Genomic DNA, 26,580 nt, shown 5'->3' on the forward strand with positions numbered 1-26,580 from the left:
ACTAAGTCTCAGCTACTTAGCCCTGATTCATTGTTATTTGGGCCGAGCAGTGTATGAAAAAAAAAAAAACTATTATTAAAAAGTACCTTTCTAGCACCAATCTTACAGGGCTCTTTTCCCCAAAATTAGACATAATCTCTTCCCCAAGAGAGAAGCAGGGAATGTTTTTCATGCTCCTGTTATCCCAGGCCGTGGGTGACTGTGTGGGCTAATGAAGGAGGTCACTTCTGGAGAGCAGCACCCAGGGCTGGGTTGTGGTGTTCACATTCATTACAATGAAAATCTGTCCTACTGCCCAGAGGGCTCAGGTAACTATGGCAACCTACCAGCAACATCAGTCACACAAATTAGAGCAAAGAAGCTACATAGGACCAGCTCCACCCGGAAAGGGAAGGAATCACACAAAGAACACATCTCCCTCAAGGACACTTCAGTTCACTCTTGAGTAGCCACTGGCAGGACTGCATCTGTTCAGCTTTCTCCCCAGAATAAACGTCTGTTCACTTGGGCTGGCTGGTGTGAAAAGCGGTTAAACATAATACATTTAAACCCTGGTTCTGACGACACTGCTGGATCGCAGATCTGAGCAGCTGTCACAAAGGACACGACAAGGAGGCTTCTCAACAGCCACACAGCCCTCTGAGCCCATGGAATGATGCACACACACACCTGTGCCCCCTTGTTCCTGTGGGGGGGTGGGCAGAACATCCCCTGCAGAGCATGCAAGTCCCTGCCAGGGAAGGGGACCAGGCCTAGAAAGGGGACAGTCAGAAAAGGAAACTGCCCTTTTGGAAAGTTCCATTTTTCTTCTTTAAAAAAAAAAAAACTATAAAAGTCTTCTGTAAACCATCTCTAAGGACTGCCACATGAGGAGGCACCTGAAGCATTGTAGGGCAGTGATGAGAGGAGTGATGTTTGGAACAGAGCCTTAGAATATGGTTGGACACATTCATCAGGAAACGAGGAGGCTGGTCAGGCAACTTCGTGGGTCTATCTGAAGTTGGTGACTATGACCTTAGAGGGACATCGAGCTGCCCAATCCTTGTGCACCCACCTCTCCTACCACTGTACTCCTGCAGGCTTAATGCATTCTGAGTCAGGGGCACCTTGATCAGCTGCTGGCATGAATGAGACACTCATTAATGCTAGCTGAACTCAGCTAGAAAAGCAGTGGCTTTAATCTCTGATGTATTCGTGCTCAGGGCTTGCAGCAGTAGATTTTGTTATCCCACCTTCTGAAGGCTGGGAGTCCCAGATCCAGGTGTCCGCAGGCCACGCTGGGAAGGATCTGCTCTAGATACATCTTCTGGTTCCATGGCTCACTGTGTGCATATCTGTGTCCAAATTTCCACTCTGCATAAGGACATCCATCCTACTTAATCAGAGGTCCTGCACATTCCAACATGATCCCATCTTAACTAATTATATCTGCAATAACCCTATTTCCAAAGCAGCCCACATTCTGAGGCATGGAATGGGAAGTTAGGACTTCAACAGGTTAATCTGAGGGGATACGGTTTAGGCTACAACATCTAAGTATGAATAAACCTTTTAAAAATGTCAGATTGTTCTACAGGAAAAAAACATAAAAGGACTATCTCCCTTTACATGTACATACATGCACTACTATTTCAACTAGATTTTGAAAGTAATTTATTTAATAGTTCAGGCAAAATATCCATTTCCCCCAAAGTCACCGTAAAATATTCATACCAGACATGAATTTTACTAATCCTATTAGTAATTAAAAGCCACAGTCTCAGGCATCAGCCTACTTCCAAATAAATAAGGGAGGTCAACCAAGGAACATTCAGCACTGAAAAGGGTTCAGTGTTTTCTGGGAGGGGCAACAAGACCGGGTCTGGGCTGAAAGACGCACTAAATATTCATGTGTTTCCAAGTCAGCCATTGTCAAAGGAATCCAGCCTGGAAGTGGGGAAGAGGAAGGTCAGCCTTCCACAGCAGGAAGCCAGGCAGACACTGACCATCATTCCAGTTCTTGGATCCAATTTCCTTGGTATCGGTGTCTTTGCTTCCCGCGTCTCCAGATGGCACCTGTTTTTGGTCACTCAGTGGCACTGGTGGACCATCTTCTTTTACGGGTCCATTCATATAGCTCACTTCTGACAGGTAGATGATTTAAAAGCATCTGAAGGAAGGGAAGGCTGCATTTGTCTCAGAAGATATAGGATCATTAGAAAAAATAGGGTTTCTCCCATCTGAGTGACAAAGCTGCAATGATCTTCTGAGAGCCACAACCTTGCCCTTCCCAAATGCAACTCAGGAAGGGAGGGTCCTCTCCCAGCCCTAGGGCTCTGTGCTCACACAACAGGCAAGCATGGCTTCAGAGAAATCAAGTGCACATTTCACATTGTAAGACTGGGTTTTGAACCACACGATTCACAAGAAGTAAATAAACAAGAGAAATCCAGCTTTTGCTGTTACTGCCATTGTGTTTTTCCAGCCCTAAAAAAAAAAAGTCTGTAAACTCCCATGTTTACTATGGCATATATGTTAAGGCTCTGAAACAAAGTTTCAAATGTTGGAGATTCTGCATTTCTCTCTAACAACATACCATTTAGAATTTGGACAAATTAGCTTTTAGATTCAGGTTACAAATTAATTCAGGCTCATTATGTAATTAAATGTTTGATTGGGAGCATGAATTAACATATTACACAGAGGAATATAATTTTATGAGACAAATTCTTCAAACCCAATAAAGAAATTCACCATGGTAACAAATTTTTTGACCAATCCAATCAAACATGCAATTCAAAACTGTTCCTCAAGTTACCTAAAAACGCATCCTTTATTAAATAGATATAATATATGTACTGCATAATGGAAAATGTCAATTAGCAAAAGATGAGACAATTTTAAATGTACTTGCAAAAATATACAGAGAATGTTTCTGTAGCCAACATCACGTGCTTTAATTCTTTTTTTTAACTGGGTGACACTTGGAAATGATGCATTCCATGCATTTTTTAATCTTTCTGATAATTTGGGGAAAATAGGCCTGGCTTGTAGCATTTTACCCACAGATGGATTTGTCGCAACAGCCAGACACAATCTGTATTAATCAATCCAAGGTCTTCAAGTACAATTTAGCTTCCGGAGCTGGATTGGTGCGTGCAATTGTTCACAGTTGTTACTAATTAGACCTAGATCCAGTGATGACAAACGTGTTTAAAGTTCTAAGAGTAACGAGTTAAGGTAACTATTGACAGGCAAGGTCAATAATTGAAAGCAACACTTCAGGCGTGCACCTAAGTAAATTGGAACTGGGAGAAAACACAAACGCAATTCAGTAGGTGGCGCTATTCCCTCAGCCAGCGCTCTTCCTTCTCCGTAGCTCCAGTGCTCTCCACATGGCAACTACCTATATTAGTTTCTTCCATAGAATTCTGTGACCTGAATTACTGTCCACCTGCTAACATCAGATACATTGTCTAGCTCCTTCTCTTTCAGATACCCAGCCCAAGTAGCAATGCCCGGGAACAGGTGTGGGGGTACAGATAAGTTTACTCCGATCAGCTCTGTTTCAGATAGCTCGAGAGTAAGTTAATCCTCCATACCTACTGAACACAGTCAAATTCATCTGACATCTTCCACTGATATTAACCAATGAGCTAACAGACTTCACATAACCACCTTGACATTATTAACATTTGGGCTGGATAATTCTTTACTGGAGAAAGGAGGGCCCCGCCTATGAATTTGGGAATGTTCACCAGCATTCTTGGCACCTACCCATTAGATGACAGTAACATCTGACAACCAAAATTGCCCTAGACGTTTCCAGATCTCTCTTGTGGGGGAGGGGATCACCCCGTTTGAGAACATTCAGCAAGGGGGTGATCTTTCTTTATAATAACGGCAGATCTCCGGCCTTGTTGCATGGACTGAACTATTCTCCTAGCATATTTTCAGTAACAATGTTCCTTACCCTTTTCATCAGATTCAAGTCAATGTGTGAATATTATAGACCATTTCAAAGCTAAAAAGAGATGAAAAAAAAGAAAAGCCACCCATAATTGTTCTGCCACAATAATGACTTTCCGGACTTCAAATGTACCATCTTAATCTTTCTGCATAAACATGCAGGTTTTCTGCATAAAGATGGGTAGTACCATTTGATTTATGAAAATCTCAGAGTCCTAGCAGTAGTAGTTTGTTAAAAGATCTTTTATCACTACATGTACTTCATGTCATCAAAATGTTTTATTAAATGATTTAATGACTACACTGTATTCTTCGAAGGGGGTATGTCATACATTTTTTAAACAATCTTTTATAATTGCGGCAGTTTATCTGATCTCAGAGACTAATGTACACTATTTTCTTACTATGTTCTTGGGATAAATCTCCACAAGCAGAAATTTTGAGTATGAAGCTATTTTAGTTCTGCTTTTATACAAAGGGCACAAAGGAGAGAAAGAAAAAAACAAAAGAAGGAAAAACAAAGGGAGAGAATAAAGTACAGAAGGTGAGAAGGAGGAGGCAGAATCAGAAGGGCTGGGAAGGGGTGGGGCCAGGGCAAACAGGGAGGAGGGAACAATGGAGGGGAAGGGGGCTTTTGTCCCCCAGGATGCCGACTTAGAAATCAACTTGGTGGGCATCAGTCCTAGCTTGACTTTACTCTCTGTCTTTGTCTGCTTTGCCCTCCCACAAGATCATCTTGCTCTTGCCCACCCCTGGGCAGACACTAATCATTTTTCCTCCTGCCTTGCACCCTGTGACCAGCACACATTGGCAAAATGGCTACTTAAAACAAAAGTGAGAAACCTTGAACACAGTGTGTGGTGGAAAAGAAGCCAGACACAAAAGGCCAAGTAATGCCTGCTTCCATTTATGAGAAATGCCCGGCACAGGCAAATCCATAGAGACAGAGGGCAGATTAATGGTTGCCAGGAGCTGGGTGAGAGGAAATGGGGAGCGACTGCTTAGTTGGTATGAGGTTTCCTTGTAGGGTGATGAATATAATCTCAAACTATACAGTGATGACAGTTATGCAGCATTACAAGTGAACTAAAGGACAGACTGAAGGATAGACTTCAAACCGGTACATTTTATGATATGTATAAGAAAATCAGGAAGAAGCAAACAATAAAATAAACTTTTAAAAAAGCATTGTTAAAAGGGGATTTTTAAAAAAATAAATAAACGTAAAGGTGATAAAAATAATAGCTACTATTTTATGGAGCTGTGGATATTAGTCCACATAACTGCCTTGCCAGGTGACTATTATTCCAAATTTACAGGTGAGGTAAGAGAGAATTAAGGACATGTAACTACTGAAAGGCAGAATTAAACATTCCTTCTGGCTCCCAAAACCTGTAGTCAGGGATCAATTCCAGGTTAACAAGGTGGAAAACACTCTGGACTGTGGCCTTACAAGTGTATTAGCCTGGGGAGTTAACTAGATACAGAGGCACGAATGAAAGGAGAAAAGTCCCTCCACTGTGTGTCTGAGTCAATTCCTCCTCTCAAAGGAGGCACTGTTTCTCAGCCCAAAACAGAAGCAGCATAAAAAACACAGGATGCACCGTTCTAAATTTTTCATCCACCACCGTGCATAAACACAGTGCAGCCTTTGGGGACGTAATGAACCAAATTAACTAGCAAGGGTACTAGGGACTGGGAGGGAGCATCACGAGAAATAAAACAGCAAGTTTTCCACAGACCTGACTGGCTTACATCATCTTTGCTCTGGACACTCATGGTACAACGGCAAGTAGACGGCAATGGATGGTAAATCAGCACACCTAAGGTTTAGAACTTTCACTGGCTCACGGAGGGTCAGTATCCAGTCAACTGCCTAACTGTTTTGTCTTTGTTGCCATGCTGCAAGTCACTTAGCCAATGACCTTAGCAGTGACTAGTTCGCTGAAAATACTTTTCAGGGCTTGGACAGACTTCTTCAGTCAATATGGTTTCGATGGGTTCAGTCCATGATCCAACACACTGCCGGCCTCCAACCCTAAGGGGTTTGATGGAAGCTGCACTGACAGAAAAGCCAGGGTACACACCAGATGTAGAGTAAGAACACTGTGGTGTGGAAATTCATATGCAAACAGGCCATCTTATGAAAAGGTGACATCCCTCCCTGGGGGGCAGTTGATGCAGACCATGGCACTAAATGGTTGGCATGTCATTGCGGCAAACCCTAGGGCTGCGGAAAGAGCAGGTTCCCGTGCATCTGCAACAGCACTGAACCAGGGTTGGAGAGGTGGGGAAACATGTAGGACATAAAGCCACCACCTGACCCCATCACGAAGCATCCCCAGAGTAGCAGGTAAGGCCCGAAGCTGAGATGAAGCCATGTCTTAAGGAGGGAAAAGGGTAGTGGTGTGGAATGCAGAGCTCAGATTATTAGTAGTATGCTCGGTTTACGTGTGTACTGGTTAACTGATGGAACAAGGTCTGCAAGAGTGACCGGCTTTGGAGGAGGGACTCTCCAACCAGATTCCCAGTGAGCTCATGCCCCGGATTCATGCCCTTTCACTCTCCTGCTTAAGTATGAGCTAAACTTGGTTGCCGCTTGCTTTTTACAAGTCACTCCAAGTTTAGGTTATAAAAGACCTTCCTGTCCTGTTCTCCCTCTGTGCTCTCTCACATGCCTATTACCATGGAAGCCAGCCGCCGTATTGTGTGCAACACTTCAGAGAGGCTCCTGCACCAGGAATTGGAAAAGTTCTGGCCAGTGGCCAGCAAGGAACTGAAACCATCAGTTCCACGACACATAAGGAACCAGTCCTGCCAGCCACCACCACCACCTGGCAATGGACACTGTGCTGTGGAGACCACAGCCCCGGCCAACAGTTTGGCGGCAGCATCAGGAAGGGAGCCTGAGGCAGTAGCAGCCACCTCAACCACATCCAAACTGCTGGACCACAGATAGTGTGTGCTTGTTGCTGTAGCCACTAATTTAGCTGTGATTTTGTATAAAACAATAGATAAGTAGCATAATAGGGTTTTCTGATATCTCACTGGTTACCAGTCAAAGAGAGTCATTTCAGGGGTGTAATATTCCTCCCTCTTGGTCTTAGCCATATCTTAGAGCCCCCAAGCAATTTATCAGTGGATGAAAATAGCTTTTTCTGCCTTTCTGTGAATTCAGGATAATGGACTGTTTACTCCCCATTAAAAAATCAATTAAGGATTGGCACTTTCTCCCTGTGATTTAAATTACTGGCTGGTTATCCTGAGCTTCGGGGACACAAATTGACAAAGGAAACTATTAGTGCTATTTGACCTCCTGAGAAAATTCAGATAAATACTCCCTTAGAATCCTCAGCCCTCCTGATACCTAAAACTATGAGCTGTAGTCACAAAGAGCAGCAGTGGTAAAGAACACTAAGTAACAGGTTCATAGACCCTACCCCAACATTTATCACAGGTCTCCATGGTAAACATGTTGCTCCTAAAGAAGTGAGCCATAAGCTAATGTCTATGCAGCAGAGAAATTCTGCCCAAGGAAAATGGCTATTTTCTACTACCGAGCTTTACCATGCTCATAAGGAGACAAATGCCCAGGAAAGATGACGAACTTTTAAAAAAATATTTTTTTTACATTTAAGATTTACATTCAATAAAGTCTGTGATACTTTTTTTTTTAATCAATCACAAAATCTCTGCATGTTACCCCAATTTCAGATAAAATAGAACACACCGGGCAATCCCGTTTCTGGTTCCTCATAAATGGCTGCTCTGTTTAATACATTTGGGAGGATCTCAAGAACAAAAGAAAAGAGAGCACAGCATCACGTCTGTCACCAGGGAATGCACGTTTGTGTAGGGAAACCAGCTACATTGTGACATGTGTGTTTTAATGAAAAGATCTGGTGGTCCTGGGTGTGGAAAATAAAAGATCCTCCCTTACCCTTTTACCATTCATTCTCTACCATAAAACAAAGCTTATGTTAAGTTCTCGCCGTAAAGATGACACTTAACGTTTTAACCAAAACACTAGCTTTTTCAGGCTCACTAGATTTGAAATGAAGGACACCAAATCCAGTCTGATGTTTCCAATTAGATAGCAATGATTTAAAAGCACTATTTCCTCAATCGAGGCGCAAATGATTAAAGGCCTAAATACAGGCAATACTCCATTAAATACTTCAATCTCCAGGTGCTGACAGACTTGCATAAATAAATAGCAATGAAGAGGCTGAGGCTGCTGGGTAGCAGCAGGAAGGGTAGTGGACTTACGTCAAACGCATCTGCCTCAGTTATGCAGGTAGTTCAAGCACCACAGAATAGGACTAGGAGTTGTACTATCTACACATGAAGCACTTTGCTTGGTGAATTTACAAATATGCTGTCAAGGCTGTCGAAAGCTGCCCAGGAGGAACTCTCCAAGCAAGACAGAGACATTGCCAGAGCAGGAGGAAGCTCATCCACCCTTCTCCTCATCCAGCACATGCACAGTTTGCCTTGGGCAGACATTAAAGAGAATCAGCTGGAAATAAAGGCGGGGATGCCCCTCATGCTGGGAAACCACATTCCTGGAGGAAGGCAAACAATTTCCCCAACCTCGGAGGCCAACAGACTGCAAATGGCCCGCTGTCTCCAATGCCAGGCAGAAACCAGTCACTGCCCTCTCCCTGACCTCAGAGGATGGAGAGGAATGGGAGTGACATCCATGTCCCCAGGAGCAAAGGTTGGACCAACTGGTACACTAAGCATGCTCTAAAAAATATCCACGCTTATCCAAATGGTAGCAAACTTTCATTCTCCAGTTTTTCTCCACTTCCTGCTCATCGCCAAAATCTGCTTGAAACCCTTGTTCTTCAATATGACCCCAGGAGCCGGGAGCCTCTAGCATGGTTCCCTGTTGTCCTCTTGGAGTTCACTGCAACACCCAACAGACTCAGCTCATCATTGAGCCAAGTGTGGAGAAGAAACAAGATACTCGTGGCCTAAGATCTAATGTTCTACATTGTCTTCTAAACCTGTGCCATGTGTAGAAAGACTCTCCTTAGCAAGACAGGGTGCTATTTGTTGCTAAAAAGCACAGCATTATTCCTCAGTGTCCATTCCCCGACATACCTGATTTCCCTTTGGGAGTCCAGGTGGTTCCTGAGGCCCAACTCCACCCCCAGGAGAAGTGGTGTGGGTTGGTAGAGTCCACCTCCCAGCCCCAGAGCAAATCATTTTGGGTTGGACAGGCAAGTGTTGTTATCAAAGGAGAAGACCTGCAGTAGTTCTACTGGACAGATGAGATCCAGAAGGGAGGAAGAGTGAAGGAAATAGAAAATAGGGAGCAAAGGGGTAGGTGAAAATGGTGAGAATGGGAAAGAATGGGGTAGGAAAGAGAAGGCACTGAAGGGAAGAGAGAAATACTAAGAAATGAGGAGAGGCAACAAAAAGATAAAAAAAAGAGCTTCTCTCCATCTAACACTCCCTTGAGAAACACGCATCCTTAATCTTGCTTCTATACCACTGTCGAGGCACTTAGCCCATCTCTCATCACACTTAAAAGAAAAAGGACACAGTGTCCCAACTGCCCCTTTCTTCACCGATGGCATTATCATTAAGGCAGATCTGAGGCTTACAATAAACCATTGCAGATTAATGAGCTCAAGGAAGAATCTCTTTACCCTGCAAAGGCAATGAAACTGCATTTTGCTACTCCCACTGAATGTAGCATTTTCCATATTGTAGACGGTGTTGATCTTAGCTTCTCGCTCTTCCAGGAACATGTGCTGCAACTTACTGAACAACAAAAATCAATTTTCTGTGGCCAATTACCCCCTTCACTGAGAAAGTCTCTTTCTCCTGAAAAGAGACTTTGGTCTTCAAAACAGAATGTGGCCCTGCTAATGACCCATCGTGGCTATAATAATTAGTTCCTAGTTGTTAATAAATCTCACACCATGGCCAAAGCTGCAAGAGCCACCTTGCATCTCACACCAATACAAGTTGTTATGATTTTTTTGTTTTGTTCTGTCTTGTTTTGCAGCACTAGGGATCCAGCCCAGGACCTCATATGTTAGACAAGTGCTCTGCCACTAAGCTACATTCCCAGTCCATCATTTCTTTCCTTGCCTCTCTTAAGACATGATAAAGAGGAAAATGCATCACAAGGGATTGGATCCCAAACAAAGAAAGCTCGATGTTAATCTTGCTGAGGCTGATCTTGCACCTATTTGTTAAAAATGTCTCTTGGTCTAAGAGGTGGAGGCTTTCTCAAGCACCACCTAGGATCCAGGAAAGCATCTTGGTTGAGATCATAATGTCTGACATAAACTCATCACAGTCCCCTCCTTAAAGAGTGGATCTCCACGGATGAGCTTCGCTTGATCTCTACAAATGCAAGAAGCAACCTCCACCTCCCGAGTCCAATACTCCAGGGGCCACCATCTCCAAAGTATGCGATGTACACCCTGAAAGGCACATAACATCATGGAACATATGAGGTTTTATCTGTAGTTATTTTATCTTCAAAAATAAAAGATAAATTCAGTATCACAAATGCATAGTATGCGGATGGACACCAGCACCCTCAGTTGATCCACTCATCGCGTGGCCTGTGTCACACACAGAAGCAGATGTTTCCCAAAGAAATGTGAGATCTATGGGTTGGGTGGGGGAGCTGACATGGGTACCTCGGCCCCACGGTCACTCAGTGTCACAGCTCACTTCTGTCCTCTGCAGGGAATTTGTGGATGACATAATCTGGCTTTGAGAAAGATTGGGTAAATTCCTATAAATAAATAACAAATCTATTTATAATCTAAAAAAGTATGCACACAGAAGCAAAGAAAAAGATGGCGGAGCTAACACAACTCTACTCTGAGTAAAACTAATTCTCCTTTCTACCCCACTTTCTGGGATGAAAATTGATGACACAATGGATGTAACAAGAAGTCAGCAGAACAAGACTGAAACTACCAAAGCTACTTGAAATTGGGTTTTAAATCCACTACTGTTTGAGAGAAACTTTGTCTAAACTATAACACGAAGCCATACAATATTGCTTGTTTCTGACTTAGCTCATTCTTCCAAAATTTCCATCTTATGTTTGCTTTAAATGTGTGTAATAATTAGCAAGCAACATATTTAAGCAACCTTACAATCCCTATAGTTATAATTACCAATAATCTTCATTTTGTTTAGGGTTGTCATTTGAAAAAGAAACAATTTCATACAGTCACTAGTAGGAAATTTTAGTGGCCCTGGATGAAACTAACTCTTTCGGTGTTCTAATGAGTCTCTTCATTTCCTTTTCTTGACTCTCTGTCTCAGAATGGCTGCAGCAGATACATCATAAGTTGACAATCTACCTCCTCGCTCCTCCTCTTTTGGGAAGTGACTTTTGCTAAGAAACAGAAAACTGAGTCTATTGACATAATAATTCTGAATGCACCAGGTTTTTGTTATAGTTCTTTTAAACCATCAGGATAAAAGTTGATTTGTTCCTAGGACATATATGATGAGGTCCTGAGCTCCCTCCCCTGCTGTTCCAGGACTGGTGAAGGTTACGAGGAAGCACCAAGGAGTAAAGAGACTTCAGGAAACTTCACAATAAGAATAAAGAAGACCGAACAGAAATAACCCAGACAAGATGGACTTGCTGCAAACTGGGAAGATCCATGATGAGGAAAATGTACACCCCATTTGCACCCTACAAGTACAGCGGCTGGGAAATATCTTCATGATAATGGGTGGCATCTCCCCCATCCTAACAAATACTACAGACACAGTAGAAGCTAACTCGTCACAAATGTCCCCAGTACAACACAGTAACCAATTAATGCAGAAAAAACAAAAATTTCAGTAGGGTCTCCAGTTCAGAAGGTAACTTTCCTGTTCCCAGGAGGGTCCATCCTATTTATCCCATTACATCCTGAGTAAATGACTTTAAAATTCCTTGATCTGGCTTAGGAAGACGCTTAGTGACTCATAAATGCCAATCTGACTAATGTCTCAGTTAGAGAACTCAGTATGCACAGAAGCCCACACATCATCTTCTCTTGCCAAAAGAAATGAACACAGAATATTTTCAGTGAAAACAAAGAAATGAACATCCAGCACGCCAAGAAGAACACATCCGTACCTTTCTCACCACAGTGCTTGTGTTCTACCTGCTGGGTAGTTAGGAGTTAGAATGACCAGAGATGCCATGAGCAATCGCAGGGCATATTTAAAAAGAATTTTATGACCTTCTCATGACCCTGGTTATGTACTGCCACTTTGACAGCTATATCTTATTTGCTACCACTTTGTCTATAGCTTACTGACCTTTACATTCAACCGAAGGGAGCTGAATTTCAGTAGCAACAGTTATTTTACTTCTATAGCACTGCTTTTGCTGAAAGTTCAAAGGACTTTATAAATATCTCTTTAAGCTTGAACATAACTTAAGTATTACTGTTTCCAATGTTCAAATGGCTCAAATTAGCTAGTTAGAGAGGTTTTAATAATTTAGGGTTTCTGGAAAAAGATGGCAAATTTTGACTTTAAATATTAAATATTAAATATCTCCTCTCCTTTGTGAACTCCACTAAACTGATTATAAGGGAAATTTTACATTTAAATAGAAGAAAACAAAAGGGAAAGGACAAAGTAACATGGTACAGGATGCAGCAAAGATTTGGAAATTTTAGAAAGCCCACTGAATCCACACATTGAAGGCATATCTTAAAAATAAATGTAAAAGAACTAATTGTTTTAATCTTTACTATGTTCTTTATTTCTCAGAGGGTTTCTACATTAAGAGGGAAGTCAGGATTTTACCTAAGATTGCCTCACTTGTCAAGAAACAAGAATCTCCAAATGGAAAAGACTCAAAACAATCCAACTGGCTGAACTAGGGGAAAATCCACAGCCAGTCATGGAACCATGAAATTTCAGAGCACCAAAACCTAAATGAAGATTCTAAAAGCTTCCAAAAGTTGACATAAGTAGTCTCATACAAATGAACATTAGTATCTGAATTAAATGGTATTATGAATTCCTCAAATGTAAGATGGAATAACAGAAGCCAAGTAATAGTATCTTGTAAGCACAGAATTTTCCCAACCAGTGTTAGTCAGTTTTCCATTACTATAACAAATATTTGAGGTAATCAACTTATAAACAGAAAAGGTTTACTTTGGTTTACAGTCTCCTGGGTTCACCCCATAACTGGTTGGTGCCTTGCTTTTGGGCTTGTGGTGAGGAAGCACACCACAGCAGCAGCCTGTGACAAAGGCAAACTGCAGACTTTATGGTCATGAAACAGAAGGGAGAAAGAGGACACTTCAAGGGCAGGCCCCAGGGAGCTGAGGACCTCCCAGGAGGCTTCATTCCTTAAACATCCCACCATTCTCCAATATACCAATCTGGGGAGCAAATCTTTATGAAGTGGGACTTTGGAGGGATGCTTAAAATGCAAACTAAAGCAGAATTTACACTTCTATACCCAGCCAAGTCTTTAAAAGCTTTAGGATAGGAAAAAAAAATGTCCAGACATACAAAGTGTGAAATTTTACTTGTTGGAGATTGTGGCTCAGTATAATCAAGGAGTAAAGCACACAAAGGACAAAAACAGAGGGGGATCCAAGTAGCAGAGAGTTGTCTCCAAGTTACAGGAGCGCAGCTGGACTAGAGATAAAAATGTGACTCAGCAGAAGGACAAAGGATCCTAGGGGAGAGATTCCCAGGAAGAGGGAGAGAGGATACACTGTCTCCTGTGACTAGGGAGCTGGGCACTATATTCATAGGCACAACCCAAATCTGTCAGAGCACTTGAGGAAAATCAAGGATAAGGGTAAACAAACCACACAAATTCTAAAAATAGCATGTATTATTGAATTAACTGAATAAGAAACGAAGTAAAATCATGGTCACACTGATGGGCCCTTTAGTTGTCACACAGATAAAGACTTGACTGAATTTTCAGAAGTGATTATATAAGGATGATGGAGAAAAGAAAGGAGGCAGAGTTGTTACAGAACCAAATGTCCATCTAATAAGCTAAAAAGACAAAAGGTAAGCCAAGCGTGGTGGCGCACACCTGTAATCCCAGCACTCAGAGACAGGAGGTTTGCTGAGAGTTCAACACCAGCCTGGGCTACATAGTGAGTTCCAGGTCAGTCTCAACTACATACTGAGACCCTGTCTCTAAAAAACAAAAAACAAACAAAATAAATAAATAAATATAAATACAAAAAGTATTATGTAAAAAAGAGGGAAGCAGAGCAATTGAAGTATTCAGGTAAACATAAAAAACAAACTCCTAAAATAATTATGCTTACTCCTTCAAGCAGGAGTAGGGTGTGGAGGAAGGGTGAAGGAGACAGCTAAAAATATTTTGCTTCATTTTCATTATTGTTTGATGTTTATGTCTGTTTAAGTGTTGCTCTGATTCAGTTTAAAACCTAAGGGAAAAAAATCACTTGCAAAAATAGTTCAAACCTATATAAGGTTACCTTCACACTTTAGAGAATCTAATGCTTCCATTTTTAATACTCACTCTTCCATTTAACAAGCAATAAATTAAACTAGCCTTCAAATAGCATACAGACTGTTGTTGTGACATCTGATTTCTTCAAGACATATGCCTTTAAGATAAAAAGTGGAGAGAACACCGAAAAAAAAAAATTTTAATGTTTTAAAGGACTTAAAGAGTAAGGACTCTAAAATATATAGATGAGAAAGTTTTTTAAAGTTAACTTATTTTTTAAGCATTGTACTTGAATAAACAAGATTGTAGTTTTGAAGTTATAACCTTCTAAGCATTTCTAAGAACTTATACAGTCTCTGCTGGAAACCATAAATCACATTATTAATGAATTTATGCCATCGTAATTGGTTTTCTGTGTAATATTTCTATGGGTTGCCTAACAAGAAGTCTACCACAAAGGAATTATATTTTATCCACAGAATTAATCCAGAAAAACGTGCAGAAAAATTAACATATTTTCTAAATAAATAAGCCCTAAATTCAAATAATAATTAAACCAAATTTTCAGAAGTAAACCAACAAATTATTTCAAAGACAAACTTTCCAAACAGGAAATCTTCAGGGGAAAATAACTGTGTGACAAGGTACTTCCTTCATATATGCACATTATATGTATAATATTTTCCATGTTATTTTCAAAATTATGCTTAAGGCTTTACTGGGAAAAGATAGAAAGGCATTTAGCCACATTCCCCATGGTACTATTGTGAACTTTTTAAAAGGAACCCTGTTTTACACAAGAATATAAAATAGGAATGTTCACAACTTTGCATAAGAAATCTATATTCTACACTAAATTCTAAGGTATCAGCACTTTTTCTGAAAATCTGATAAAGAAATGTGGGTCAACATAGGAACCAAATGATTGGTCTACAAACCAATCTTCCTCTTTTTCTACTCTTTAAATAGCCTTCTAAATTCCAATGTAAGAATTTCCTCTGGCTCAAGAAATTATGTATTTAATGTAAACAATTACTTGACTATAAACATAACATGTATATTATACACTTAATTTATTTATATCTATCTGTAAAATAAAACTATATGGTCAACCCTTTATATCGGTGAGTTTCCTATCTACAGATTTATCTAGCTGTGGATCAAAAACACATTTTTTGAAATGCATCTGTTCTGAACATGTATAGATGTTTTGTTGTGGCTATTATTCCATAAATAATACTGTAACATTTACACAGAATTTTCACTATATTAGGGATTATAAGCAATCTAAAGATGGTTTAGCATAAGAGAGAATGTGCATGTATTATATGCAAAGATTTTGCCAATTTATATAAGAGGCTTGAGCACCTCAGACTTGCGTGTTTTGGGAGGATCCTGGAGCCAGTCTTCCAGGGATACTGAGGGATGACTTTGAAGTCACCTGTATTTCTAGAATTCCTGAATTCCAAGGAAGCCATCTGTAGGAGGTTCAATAATGCTTATCCAGAGATATTAGTTAGGCCTTAATCCCTGTAATTCCTGGATCCTGGAATATTTACAGGATCCTGAAAATGTATTATTATCTGAATTCAGAATCTATTTAGAAAATGCAACTTTCTTACATTTCTAGGGAAGAAGATTAAACTCAGGATCCTAAGATGGAGTTTATCTTGGGTTATCCAGCAGGCAACAACTCCAACCTCAGGTCATCAGAAGAGAGAGGAAAGGGGCTAGGGATTTAGCTCAGTGGTTCTACTACCTGCCTCACAAGTGCAAGGTTCCCAGTACCCCCTCAAAAAATAGAAGAGAGAGGAAAAGCAGCAAGGACCAAAGAGAAGGAGGCAAGGTGACTACAGAGCCCACAGGTGCAGCAGGGCTACAAGTCAAGGAATGCCTGCAGCCACCATGACGGTTTCTCCCCAGAGCCTCCAGAGGGCGCAGGGCCCTGCTGATGTCTTGATTTCTACACAGTGATGCTAGTTTTGGACTTCTGGTCTTCACGTCTTGAAAGAACATATTCTGGAGAGGTTTGTTGTTGGTGTTGTTGTTGTTGTTGTTGTTGTTGTTGTTGTTGTTGTTGTTTAAACCACTAATTTGGCCACTAAGAAGCCTTGAGCAAACCAGTACAGCAAGTTTTCAAATGTAGTTGAGTAAGTCTACGACTACTATGCTGAGGATACCAGCAAGTTGACACCAGAAAAGGCACGAATTGGATGGGAAAGCATCACTTTCCGTGAAGCTGGAAATTCTAACTTTGGCACAGAAAATAAATAAATGAAGAAGTCACTGACTCAGAATTATTTTGTAAATACTCTTTAGAATGGAATTTCTTACAAAAAACTTTCTGAATGTCTCACATTCAAAGAAATATGTTTCTCTAATTATTACTTTTGAAACTTGTTTTACAAGTAAGTAATGTTTGTTCGATGTTAAAAATTTCAAAAATAAAAATAAGCAAAAAAATAAGAAAATCAAGTTTTATCCATATATTACCCAGGGATCATTTCTACTCATATTTTAGCATAATATTGTTCAGTCTTCTACTGTGAATTCCTGCAAATGCTGGGTTTGTGCTATAAAACCAGCTATGGGAGAGGCGGAGGCAGGAGGATCTTGAGTTCAAACCAGTCGAGGGAACTTAGGTTCGCTTAATACATTATGAACGTTTTCCGATTATACATAATTTCTAGAAAAGATTTTTCCCCCTGTAAGGGACTAAACTTAGAGACTTGCACATAGCAAGCTAGTGTTTGAACTACAGCTTCAGCCCTTTTTATTTTGACACAGAATCGTGCTAAAGTTGCACAAGCTGGCGTCCAACTTGCAGTTCTCTTACTCTGGCCTCTGGCATAGCTGGGATTACAAGTGCGTGCAACCACACCTGGCTATCCATAATTTTTAATGATTACATGATTTTCATATTATCATTAAGCAAAAATTGTATTATGTCCATTTTAGAGATGTAGACAATCTTCTCTTTCTCACTAATGAATCTTTGCTGTTTTCCTGAGTTTCTAAAGCCAAGAAGTAGACCACATCATGTAGTCAGGGACATTACAAATCTGGAGATCTAGTACTATATAGGCTTTGACATTTTGACAAGGATAAGCTTTAATAACTAAACTAATTCTTTGGAATAAAATGGCCATTTGTAGCCTTTGCCCTCACAGTATGCAAGGAGAGGGAACACCAGGATATAAATAGATCCTCAGAGAATCCCTCAATGAGAAAATAGCTCTACTCACCCATCAGTCGTGGTAAAGAGTGACCCATAAAAAAGCCTGTGATCCAACGCAACAAGCATTAACTGTGTGTCACCTCCGTGTGACAAACTCGAGAAATGAGACAGAATGATAATCATCATTCTAAACACTTTTATCAGCAGAAGTGAAACTAACTCCAACAGGAAAAGGTTTTAGTTGACACATAACAAACACAAACTCATTTAAAAAAAAAAGAAAGAGACAGAGAGAGTTTTGCTTAAGCCATCAGAACTGTCTGTGGAGGGACCAAAAAAATAGAATTCACAGGTGTAAACCACAATTCATGGCCAAGAAGTTGAGACTAAAACCACAAATAAGATATCTGTCCATGTTGGGGGCCACAGCGGTAGTATAAGAAGTCTGTATTGAGGACTTAGAGGAAAGAGCAATCCTAAACTTACATCCTGGTGCTTCTGCTCTCCGTGAAGTCACACTCATTTTACTCCTCTGAGACTAAAATGAGGAGTTAGGAGGCTAAGCACTGTAATGAGGAGTATGAGGAGGGAGGCACAAGTCCCACGAAACACCTAGAAGTAGGAGGAGCTTCCTCTGGCTTTCATAATCCCCTTCGCCAGGATTCTTCTCTCCCCGTCCTTCCGCACTGGAGGTGGGTGCGTGTCTGCACACAGGTATGCGTCCTGGACCCAGTGACCAGACATCTGCAAGATCCCTACAGCAAGGTTTCCTTTGGGAATTGCCCCGGGGTGATGACAGAGACATCTCAGATTTCCCAGACTTGACCTCACCATCTCTCCTGAAATCCTGCCTCTCTCTCCTTATTCCCAACCACAAACACTGGGTTGCCAAAAAAAAAAAAAGAGGGAGGGTTGAAATCCTGCCTCTCTCTCCTTATTCCCAACCACAAACACGGGGTTGCCAAAAAAAAAAAAAAATGTGGAGTGAACAGCTCACAAAGAGGGACTCAGGATCCTCCCAGTGGACAAGACCACCCTTGCCACTAGTAAGGCAAAAGCTCCTAAATGCAGGAGGCCAAGCCACCTGGAAGCTCACGGACACTCAGCTGTCTACAATAAGGGGTCCAGGATGTGCTCTGGAGCTCATCGAACTCAGGCAACTTCTGTGTGAAACACAAATTTCCTCTGTAAGTGTCCTAGAGTAAGCACTGTGGCTATACCAGAGAAGGACTAGGTAGCCCCTACTTCACTTCCTGAAGACTCAGAATTGTCCTCCACCACCATGCCTTTCACTACTCTGTTTATTGGTCCCACTGAAATCCAAAAAACCATCGTTATTTATAAGGACACTCTTTAACCATTTCTGTGGCACGCATTTGCCTCTTCCCAACATAAGTTTGGTTTCCTTCCCCAGGGAAACTGACTCCCCTCCCAGCTCCAGAAGTGTAACACTTCACCTAAGCCCAGGCAATCAGTATATTCCATTCCTCCAACATAAACACCACTTTCAAGGTGAACATGTGACATGACACTTCCCAGCCAATCAGGGTAAATCTCAAGACAACCGCTTAGAATGCTGGGGAAAAAAAAATCCCAGTTTGCAGAGCTGGGCCTATTTGTGACCTGAAACTACAATGCCAATTTTTATCTTAAGAGAAGCTATTCTCAGAAGAAAGCTAGGATATGTGAATAAGCAGAAGTTTAATTAAATGGAGCAAGACTCCCAGAAGAACCCTGGAGTCAATCCTCCTGGTAAAATTTATAGTTTGGAGAGCAAATAAACTTTGGAGAGCAATTTAAATTGACTCAGATCTTCTCTTATTTCAATCCAAAGCATCACAACCACTACTGAGTTTTGTTTTCCACTAGTGGCTTAGACCACCTTAAAGTGTGTAATATATTCTTATGAATGAAGAAGGAAAGAAAGAAAGAATGGGGGGAAAGGAAAGAAGGAAGAAAACAAGAAAAAATCAGAATATTCACAGATCTACAAAGAGTAAAAATTGCAGGAAAGAAAAGAACTTTTCCCTTAAACAACAGATAGTGGCTCGTGTCAACTTTCAGCTTCTTATATTTGAGGAGACAAGGAGAAATAAATGTGTTTTTATTTGTTTACAGGCAAGTCTGAAAAGGAATGAAGAGAAAATAAATTAGATATCACCTACTCTGACTTTAGTGAAAAATACTCAAAAAGGATCATGGGCCTACGTCTACTTTCTACATTAGTATCCACTGCTTTACTTTATTCTATCTTGATTTTGAACTCAAGAAACTTATTCTGTAAGGCAAATATCTGCATAGTTGGAATATGTAGGTTCTTGCCTTGTCCAAAGTGACCTGCACCAAAAAAAGGGGGGGGGGCTGCAAACATGCATTTCATGTGGACGACAACATAATTAAATCAACATTTTCCCTTGTGTCGATGGTGAAAATGGACCTTTGCCTAAAATGAGATCAGATGATGATGCGTCCTATTGAATCCACAACTGATAAAGATTTAAGTGTAGAAACTGATGCTGACTCTGAATACATTTCAATCCAGATCAAGGGCCTTCTCCACAAAGCAAGCTGGATTTCTGGCGTTCCTTCTGAGAGGCCTGTTTTACACATGTGCTACATGGAAGGACTTGGGCCTCACTGCAAAGCCACAGCCCAGAACGTGTCTTCTCTGCGCCATGAAACTGTAAGCGGCCCCCTCTGTCCAAAGAGCAAAGGGATCATCACTGCCTCTGCTGAACGTCCAGAATCTCAGAGAGAGAGAGATGTACAAATCGTTTCAATTCGTGACTTATCAGCCCTTTTTTTGAACATGGATTTGTGTGATGGTTTCTGCTCTCACAAGTGGGGAGAGGGCAGTGAGGCTCTTCGATGAGCTTCGCGGGAGGCTGGACGAGCAGACCAGATTAGGGAACACCATGCCTCCTGCACCAGAGCGGGCCCATTGAGGGTGGTGAGCCCTGGACCGAGCCTGCTAGAGATCACACCAAGGCCTTTCACACTGATCTACATCCCTGGCCCTTTTTCAGTTTGTTTGTTTGTTTTGACACAAGATCTCATTAAATTGCTAAGCTGCCCAGGCTGGATTCAAATTTGCGACCTCCCTACCTCAGTTTCCCAGAGTGTTGGGATTCTAGGTGTATGCCCACATGCCAGCCGAACTACCAAATACTTCACGAGTAAATATTAGGGAGGAACTGCGTCTCCACATACAAAGTAATGATCAGGAGATTAAAAACATTAAGTAACCTGCTTTGAGCAGCTTGTCTTATAAACAGATATCAAAACATCATACTGTTCCTCATAAATATCGACAATTGTGTTCATACAAAATGTTTAAAAATGTTTGAAGACATGGAAATGTTAACTGCCCTGATTTGATCACTATGCAGTGTATTCGTGCATCTGATCAATCACCCTGAACCCCATAAATCTGTAAGATTAAAATCATAACTCATTAGCCGGGTGTGGCGGTGCACGCCTGTAATCCCAGCACTAAGGAGGCTGAGGCAGGAGGATCTCTGTGAGTTCTAAACCAGCCTGGGCTACACAGTGAGTTCTAGGTCAGTCTCAACTACATAGTGAGACCCTGTCTCAAAAAGCCAACCCCCCCAAAAAAAATCATAACTCATTGAAAGATATAAAAGTTTTTCAATGCACATGAGATACACTAACTCTGTCCCTACAACGGGTACGGAAGCTCAAATTCTCATGACACAAACGACCAAGCCGTTGAGAAAGAGCTCTGTGAAGGGCATGGGCACCACAGGGTGGGTCTGGAGGGGCCATGAAATCTGGTGGGGAGCGCAGGCTGTGGGGCCCCAGGAGACGTCGCCAGCCTCCCACTGGGTATCCTGGGACAGGCTAAGGAGTCGCCGTGCCCCAGCTGTGTGCACTGCGAACTGGGGCAGCACGGGGCTCTGACTTCACGGGCCCTCATGCGGAACAACGGATCCCATGCCAGGCACACCATGCAGGCGCATTAACAGTGCTAATGTATTAGTAAGCACAGTTCTTCAGCATCACTACTGTAACTCACTCTCACACACCTCCCCCCGTTTTCTTTTTTTACAAACGAGCATTTGTGTGTATCACACAAATTTTTCTTTCCAGGCACTATGTGACATGGTTTTCATCACCATTTGCATATTATAATATTTTCATTCCTGTTCACCATCACCATCACCATCACCATCACCATCAGCAGCAACAGCAACAGCACTGCTTCAGGAAGGCTGAGACCCAGGGAGTAAGAGTGAGTCGATGCAAAACAGGATGGCGCCCCCTGGAGGAGAAGGTGCCACTCACAAAGCACAGGTCCGGAGCAGAAATTCCGGAGTCCCATCCCCACTTAGTGCTCAGTCTCCTCATCTGCAGTGGCAAATCCATTCTGGCCATCCAAGCCCCACCAGCCTGCAAATACAACTTCCCCCAAACCTCCACCTCCCAGGGTCTATGTCCTTTAGTGTCATTTATATTATACTTGTCACACATTGCTTTGTGGTTCAGGTGGTCCACTTTTACATAAACTACATGTCTATTTGAAAGTGCAGGCTCCTATTCCCCATCACTAAGCTGAAGCCTGGAACAGAGGCTCTGGAAAGAAAGACCAGGTTAATACCTGCCAAGGGATTTGGATGCACACAAAGTTTCAGCGACATTTGTCATTTATTTGGTCAGTCACCTACTCCTTCTACTGGGCTGCACCCTGCATTCCCTACAACATCTACTTTGGTCCCTTTCTCCATGATCCCATGCATACGGAAGATTACCAATGAGCGTTAACTCAGTAAATGTTCACTAATGAGGTGACACCGCCTCCAAGTCCACAGGGGCGGGCAGGAGGAGACGGGTATGACAAGCTATTGTTGCTGCTGCAATATCAAGCATAGTTTCTGGTTCTCAAAGCAGCTCCAATAACAGTCCTAATACGATGCCCTGTGTTGTGTGCTTAAATAACTCCACTCCAGAGGGGGAAAAAAGCGGCAGCAATAGCGGAAAACACACAAAGACCCAGCTGCCCGAAACATGAATAGCCTGGCAGGGCAATCCCGCCGGGACCCACTTCGAATACAGATCAGAGGGAAGTTGGAAATCTGAGATGAGCCAGGGTCTCAGCAGTGCTGCCCAAAACATCCCTTTCCTTCACTTCTTTCTGCCGCTTTCTCTCCCCAAATCCAGAGCTCTGCAAGCACAACTTGAGAGGCATTGGGAAAAAAGGAGAAAATGTGTGCAAAGACGAAGGATCCCCAAATTCTGGCCCTGCAGCTGGGCCCGGGCTACATTGTGTTCATTATTCCCGGGACACGTGAGTCGGAGACAGAGTCCATTCTGCAGCTGGCGTCCTGTAAGCTACGTAACTCACTAGCAAGAACCCGAGAGCAAACACTGGACTTTTTACTTGAGGAGGATGGGAGAAAGGTGGGGGTCTGAGGAGCGTACACAGAAATTTAAAGGTTCCAAGATCTAATCTTTTTTCTTAAACAAAAAAAAAATAGGACTTTGAGCATAAATGTTATGCTGTCCTTGAAAATTAAACACAACGCAGGCTCACATGCTGTTAAAAACGTAAAGGCAGAAAGTGGACAGTGTCCTATTCGGCCAAATGCACAGGTTAGGTTTTCTTCCTTCAGACAGAATGATAATTCTGGGAAAGACCTCAAGGGGTGCTGGAAGGGATCCATGACTCTAGGTTACGATTATCTATGCCTGGAATCTTCTCCTAACAACTTCTAGGGATGGAGCATTCATAGATGTTTTCCAGCCCAGTGGAATGTGTTTTTGACCTTGAATGCAGAAGCTCTTCCCTGCGTTCAACTGAAACCACCACTGCCCCGCTGGGGACACAGCCCGACCCTCCCCTCTCCTGAGCCCTTACTGTTTTGTAGCATTCTACTAGAAGTAAAAAAAAAAAAAATGAGTACAACCTAAAGAAGTGTGCAGAAGAAATCAGTTCATGAATATTGAACTCTATACTCTTTTAAGAAAAATGATAGTTGTTATTCCCCTAGTAAATATTTCTCTCTCATAACAGACAACATGCACACATGCACTTGGCAAGTATAGATTGGATCTGTAAGTTTTTAATTCTGTAACTGTTTTTTAATGTCCTTCCTATTTTAAACACACTGCGTAGATTCATCAAATTAAAGTCTCCTCCCCATTCTTGTGTCTACTGAGTTCTTCTTACCCCGAGACACCATCTTCCCTAATGGGATCAGAATTCAAAATGATATCAGCCAATCTTCTGAGAGATGGACACGGACTTTTATCTTTCAAATTCACTTTCAAGTGGAATGAGTATTTTTTAAATTTCCTTTATGTCATCAATGTACCAAGAGCACTAAATACAATGGACCCAAGGCCTTTCTCTGCATCCATTTCACTGTCTCTAGTTAAAGCTCAGCTCGGTAGCTGGCAACCCCTCTAAGGAAGCTGTGTGGTTACCAGCTAACCCTTACCAGACTTGGCATTGAAAACTGCTTTTGAAAATGGAGCCCTAGAACTCCTTGGCCTGAGTCCTCATTATAATGACGACTGCCCAAGACCACAGGGGTCCCTGCGGGGCCTCACCATTCACAACTTTCTGGGCGTCTCAGCTACGTACACCGACCTGTTCTTTTCCATCCCAGACATACCAAGAACATCCCCACATCAGCCCTCCCTGTGCCTCCTGCCAGGAAAATGCTCCTCCGCACATCGGCTTTCTCGTCCCCTGCTTCTCGGCTCGCTGTTAAATTCCACAAAGACCCCGTGAGTGAAGCTCACACTGATCCCAATGCCTGGCAGACCGCGAACATCCGGGAAACGTGTGGAGTGAATGGATGTATCTGAGGTTTGGGGCTTACCATCACCCAAGCCTGCTGTCTCCTCTAACCGGACCACAGCAATGCAAGAACTGCTTCCCCCAAAATAAGGAAGAGAGACAGGAGTACATCCACACGGTTTACAAGAAATCCATATGCACACATGTATTTTTCCTGCCCTTTATTATATTTTCACAGCTCAAAGTAAATTTCTGATGACAAAATGTGCATAACACATATTTTCTTGGTTATCTCTCAACCGATTTCTATATTCACCAACTTCAGCAGAAACAGCATGTGCGAAGAATCTGAAAGCTGACCAAAATGATACATTTTGTTTCTACTTTTGTTTTCATGTCAGTGTTATAGCTGGCATAAATGAAAAATGTTCTTCATGGATTCCGAGGCATGAATATCAGTATAAATTTTGAGAGCTAGAGCAAAGCAAAAATGCAAAATTGCCCCCAAGGACTTAGAAAACACAATTGTTAGGAAATTTTGTTTTTTGGTCTTTGGTTTTCTCGTTTTTAAAATGTGTTTTATTTAGATTGCAAATACAAAGGGAAGAATGATCATTAAGGAAGCTCAAAGTTCCATAAAACTACAGAAAATAAGGCCGGGGATTTAGCTCAGTGGTTTGACCGCCGGCTACACGAGGTCCTGAGTTTGAGATTCCCCCTCAAAAACACTATGGAAAATACAGAAAGACTATCACTTTAGCCATACATTCTAAAACCTACCTACGTTTCTAATGTGTGCCCCAGAATTATGCAAAATGTGATGTCATTTTAAAAAATAGCACCGGATAAAAGTTCGTAAAACCACCACTGGATGAGCTTCCCTTGGTAGTCATTTCTATCTGTGAAACAAGAAGGCCAAGACCACACACTTGAGCCTGTCCCATCCCGAGAAGCCCTGCTGGCCATGCACCCGTACCTTGCAGCTGCTGTGGGTTCTGGTTTTCATCAGCGGCGTAGTGGTACACAGCTCGATGGCCTCCGGCTCATGGAAGATGACGGCTGGGAGAGGCTCCTTTTTCAGTGTGAGGACATTCAGTTTAGACTTCAGCATGGTCTGAAAGTGCTGCAAAGCATAAAAATGAGCCAACTGTAGTCAAATCATTTGGATTTGTACAGGGTGCCAATTATACATCAAACTCAGTAGCAGGATCATGGTCTTATTAACTCTGTTTCAGCAAATGAGGGCAAGAGACATTTGTGACATCGAGAAGGCAAAACCCTACTGGGGATGCTAGTAAAATGCATCTGTGGGAGACAGCTGATTCCTAAGCGAGACCATAAAACCATGGATTAGTGGTGGAGTCACCTCACCAAGGACTTTTATGTTCCAAGCAGCTTTTCCAAGGTGTCGTAAAGATGATTTCCTAGAGATGTAATCCATACAGATTCAGCTACACCAGTACAGATCATCAGAAGAGGTAGGTATAGGAGGAGATATGTTAGAGAAAGTCCAGTTATCACAGGAGATGAAAATATGAAAAAGTACGTAAGACTGCTATTCTCTGCCTGCCCCAGCTCTTTCATGCACCAGCTATAGAAGCTTAGAAAACTTCCCACTGGGCCATTTTTATCTGTTGTCTTGAACCAGGATCCTAGGAAAATATCCTTTCTATATGCAACTCTATTGGCACTAGTCTTGAAATATGTCCTGAATCTGGTCATATTTAACTATTACTATCCACACTGCCCCATCCAAGGCTGTGTCTTTCCTTGGTCTATTATAATAGCACATAAACTGGTCCCATCAATTTCAAACTTGTCCCATCTATATGCTACACAGAAGATAGAGAGAGCCTTCTGAACTCCAACTATGACAGGCTATGCCTCTGTTCAAATTCTCTAAATCTTCACATTTCCTTAAAGAAAAATCCCAAGTCTTTACCTTGGCCATGGAGGCCATGCATAATCCAGCGGCCCATTGCCTCACCCGTGTTGACTTTCTCTCCCTCCCCTTACCCTCTCATTTGATGACCCAGTCACCATGTCTTCCTTACTCTTTTCAGAATAAGCCAAAGACACATAGGCTTTGGGATCCTGAACATGAAGGCCATGATTGAGTATCACCTCTTTACTTCTTATCAATATTATCTGAAGCCACACACATGCACACACACGCACACACACCTGGCTTCATGGGCCTGTAACAGTACAATCATACATGCAACCTTATGCCCAGGAGAA

General features: G+C 42.0%; 1 protein-coding gene across 2 annotated transcripts in view; it reads right to left on the reverse strand.

Annotated features, from left to right (window-relative positions):
• Window positions 1-26,580, reverse strand: part of Pid1 (phosphotyrosine interaction domain containing 1) — a 304,514-nt gene that overhangs the window by 88,003 nt on the left and 189,931 nt on the right. For both annotated transcript variants that reach the window (XM_010608134.3, XM_033764668.1), the window contains exon 2: window positions 25,316-25,462. In XM_010608134.3, coding sequence (XP_010606436.1) covers window positions 25,316-25,450 — 135 coding nt within the window. In that variant the 5' untranslated portion in view covers window positions 25,451-25,462. The remainder of the gene's footprint in view (window positions 1-25,315; window positions 25,463-26,580) is intronic.

This window comes from Fukomys damarensis, unplaced genomic scaffold (assembly GCF_012274545.1).
Source record: "Fukomys damarensis isolate Sample0158 unplaced genomic scaffold, DMR_v1.0_HiC HiC_scaffold_16, whole genome shotgun sequence".
In the NCBI taxonomy this organism is placed as follows: Eukaryota; Metazoa; Chordata; class Mammalia; order Rodentia; family Bathyergidae; genus Fukomys; species Fukomys damarensis.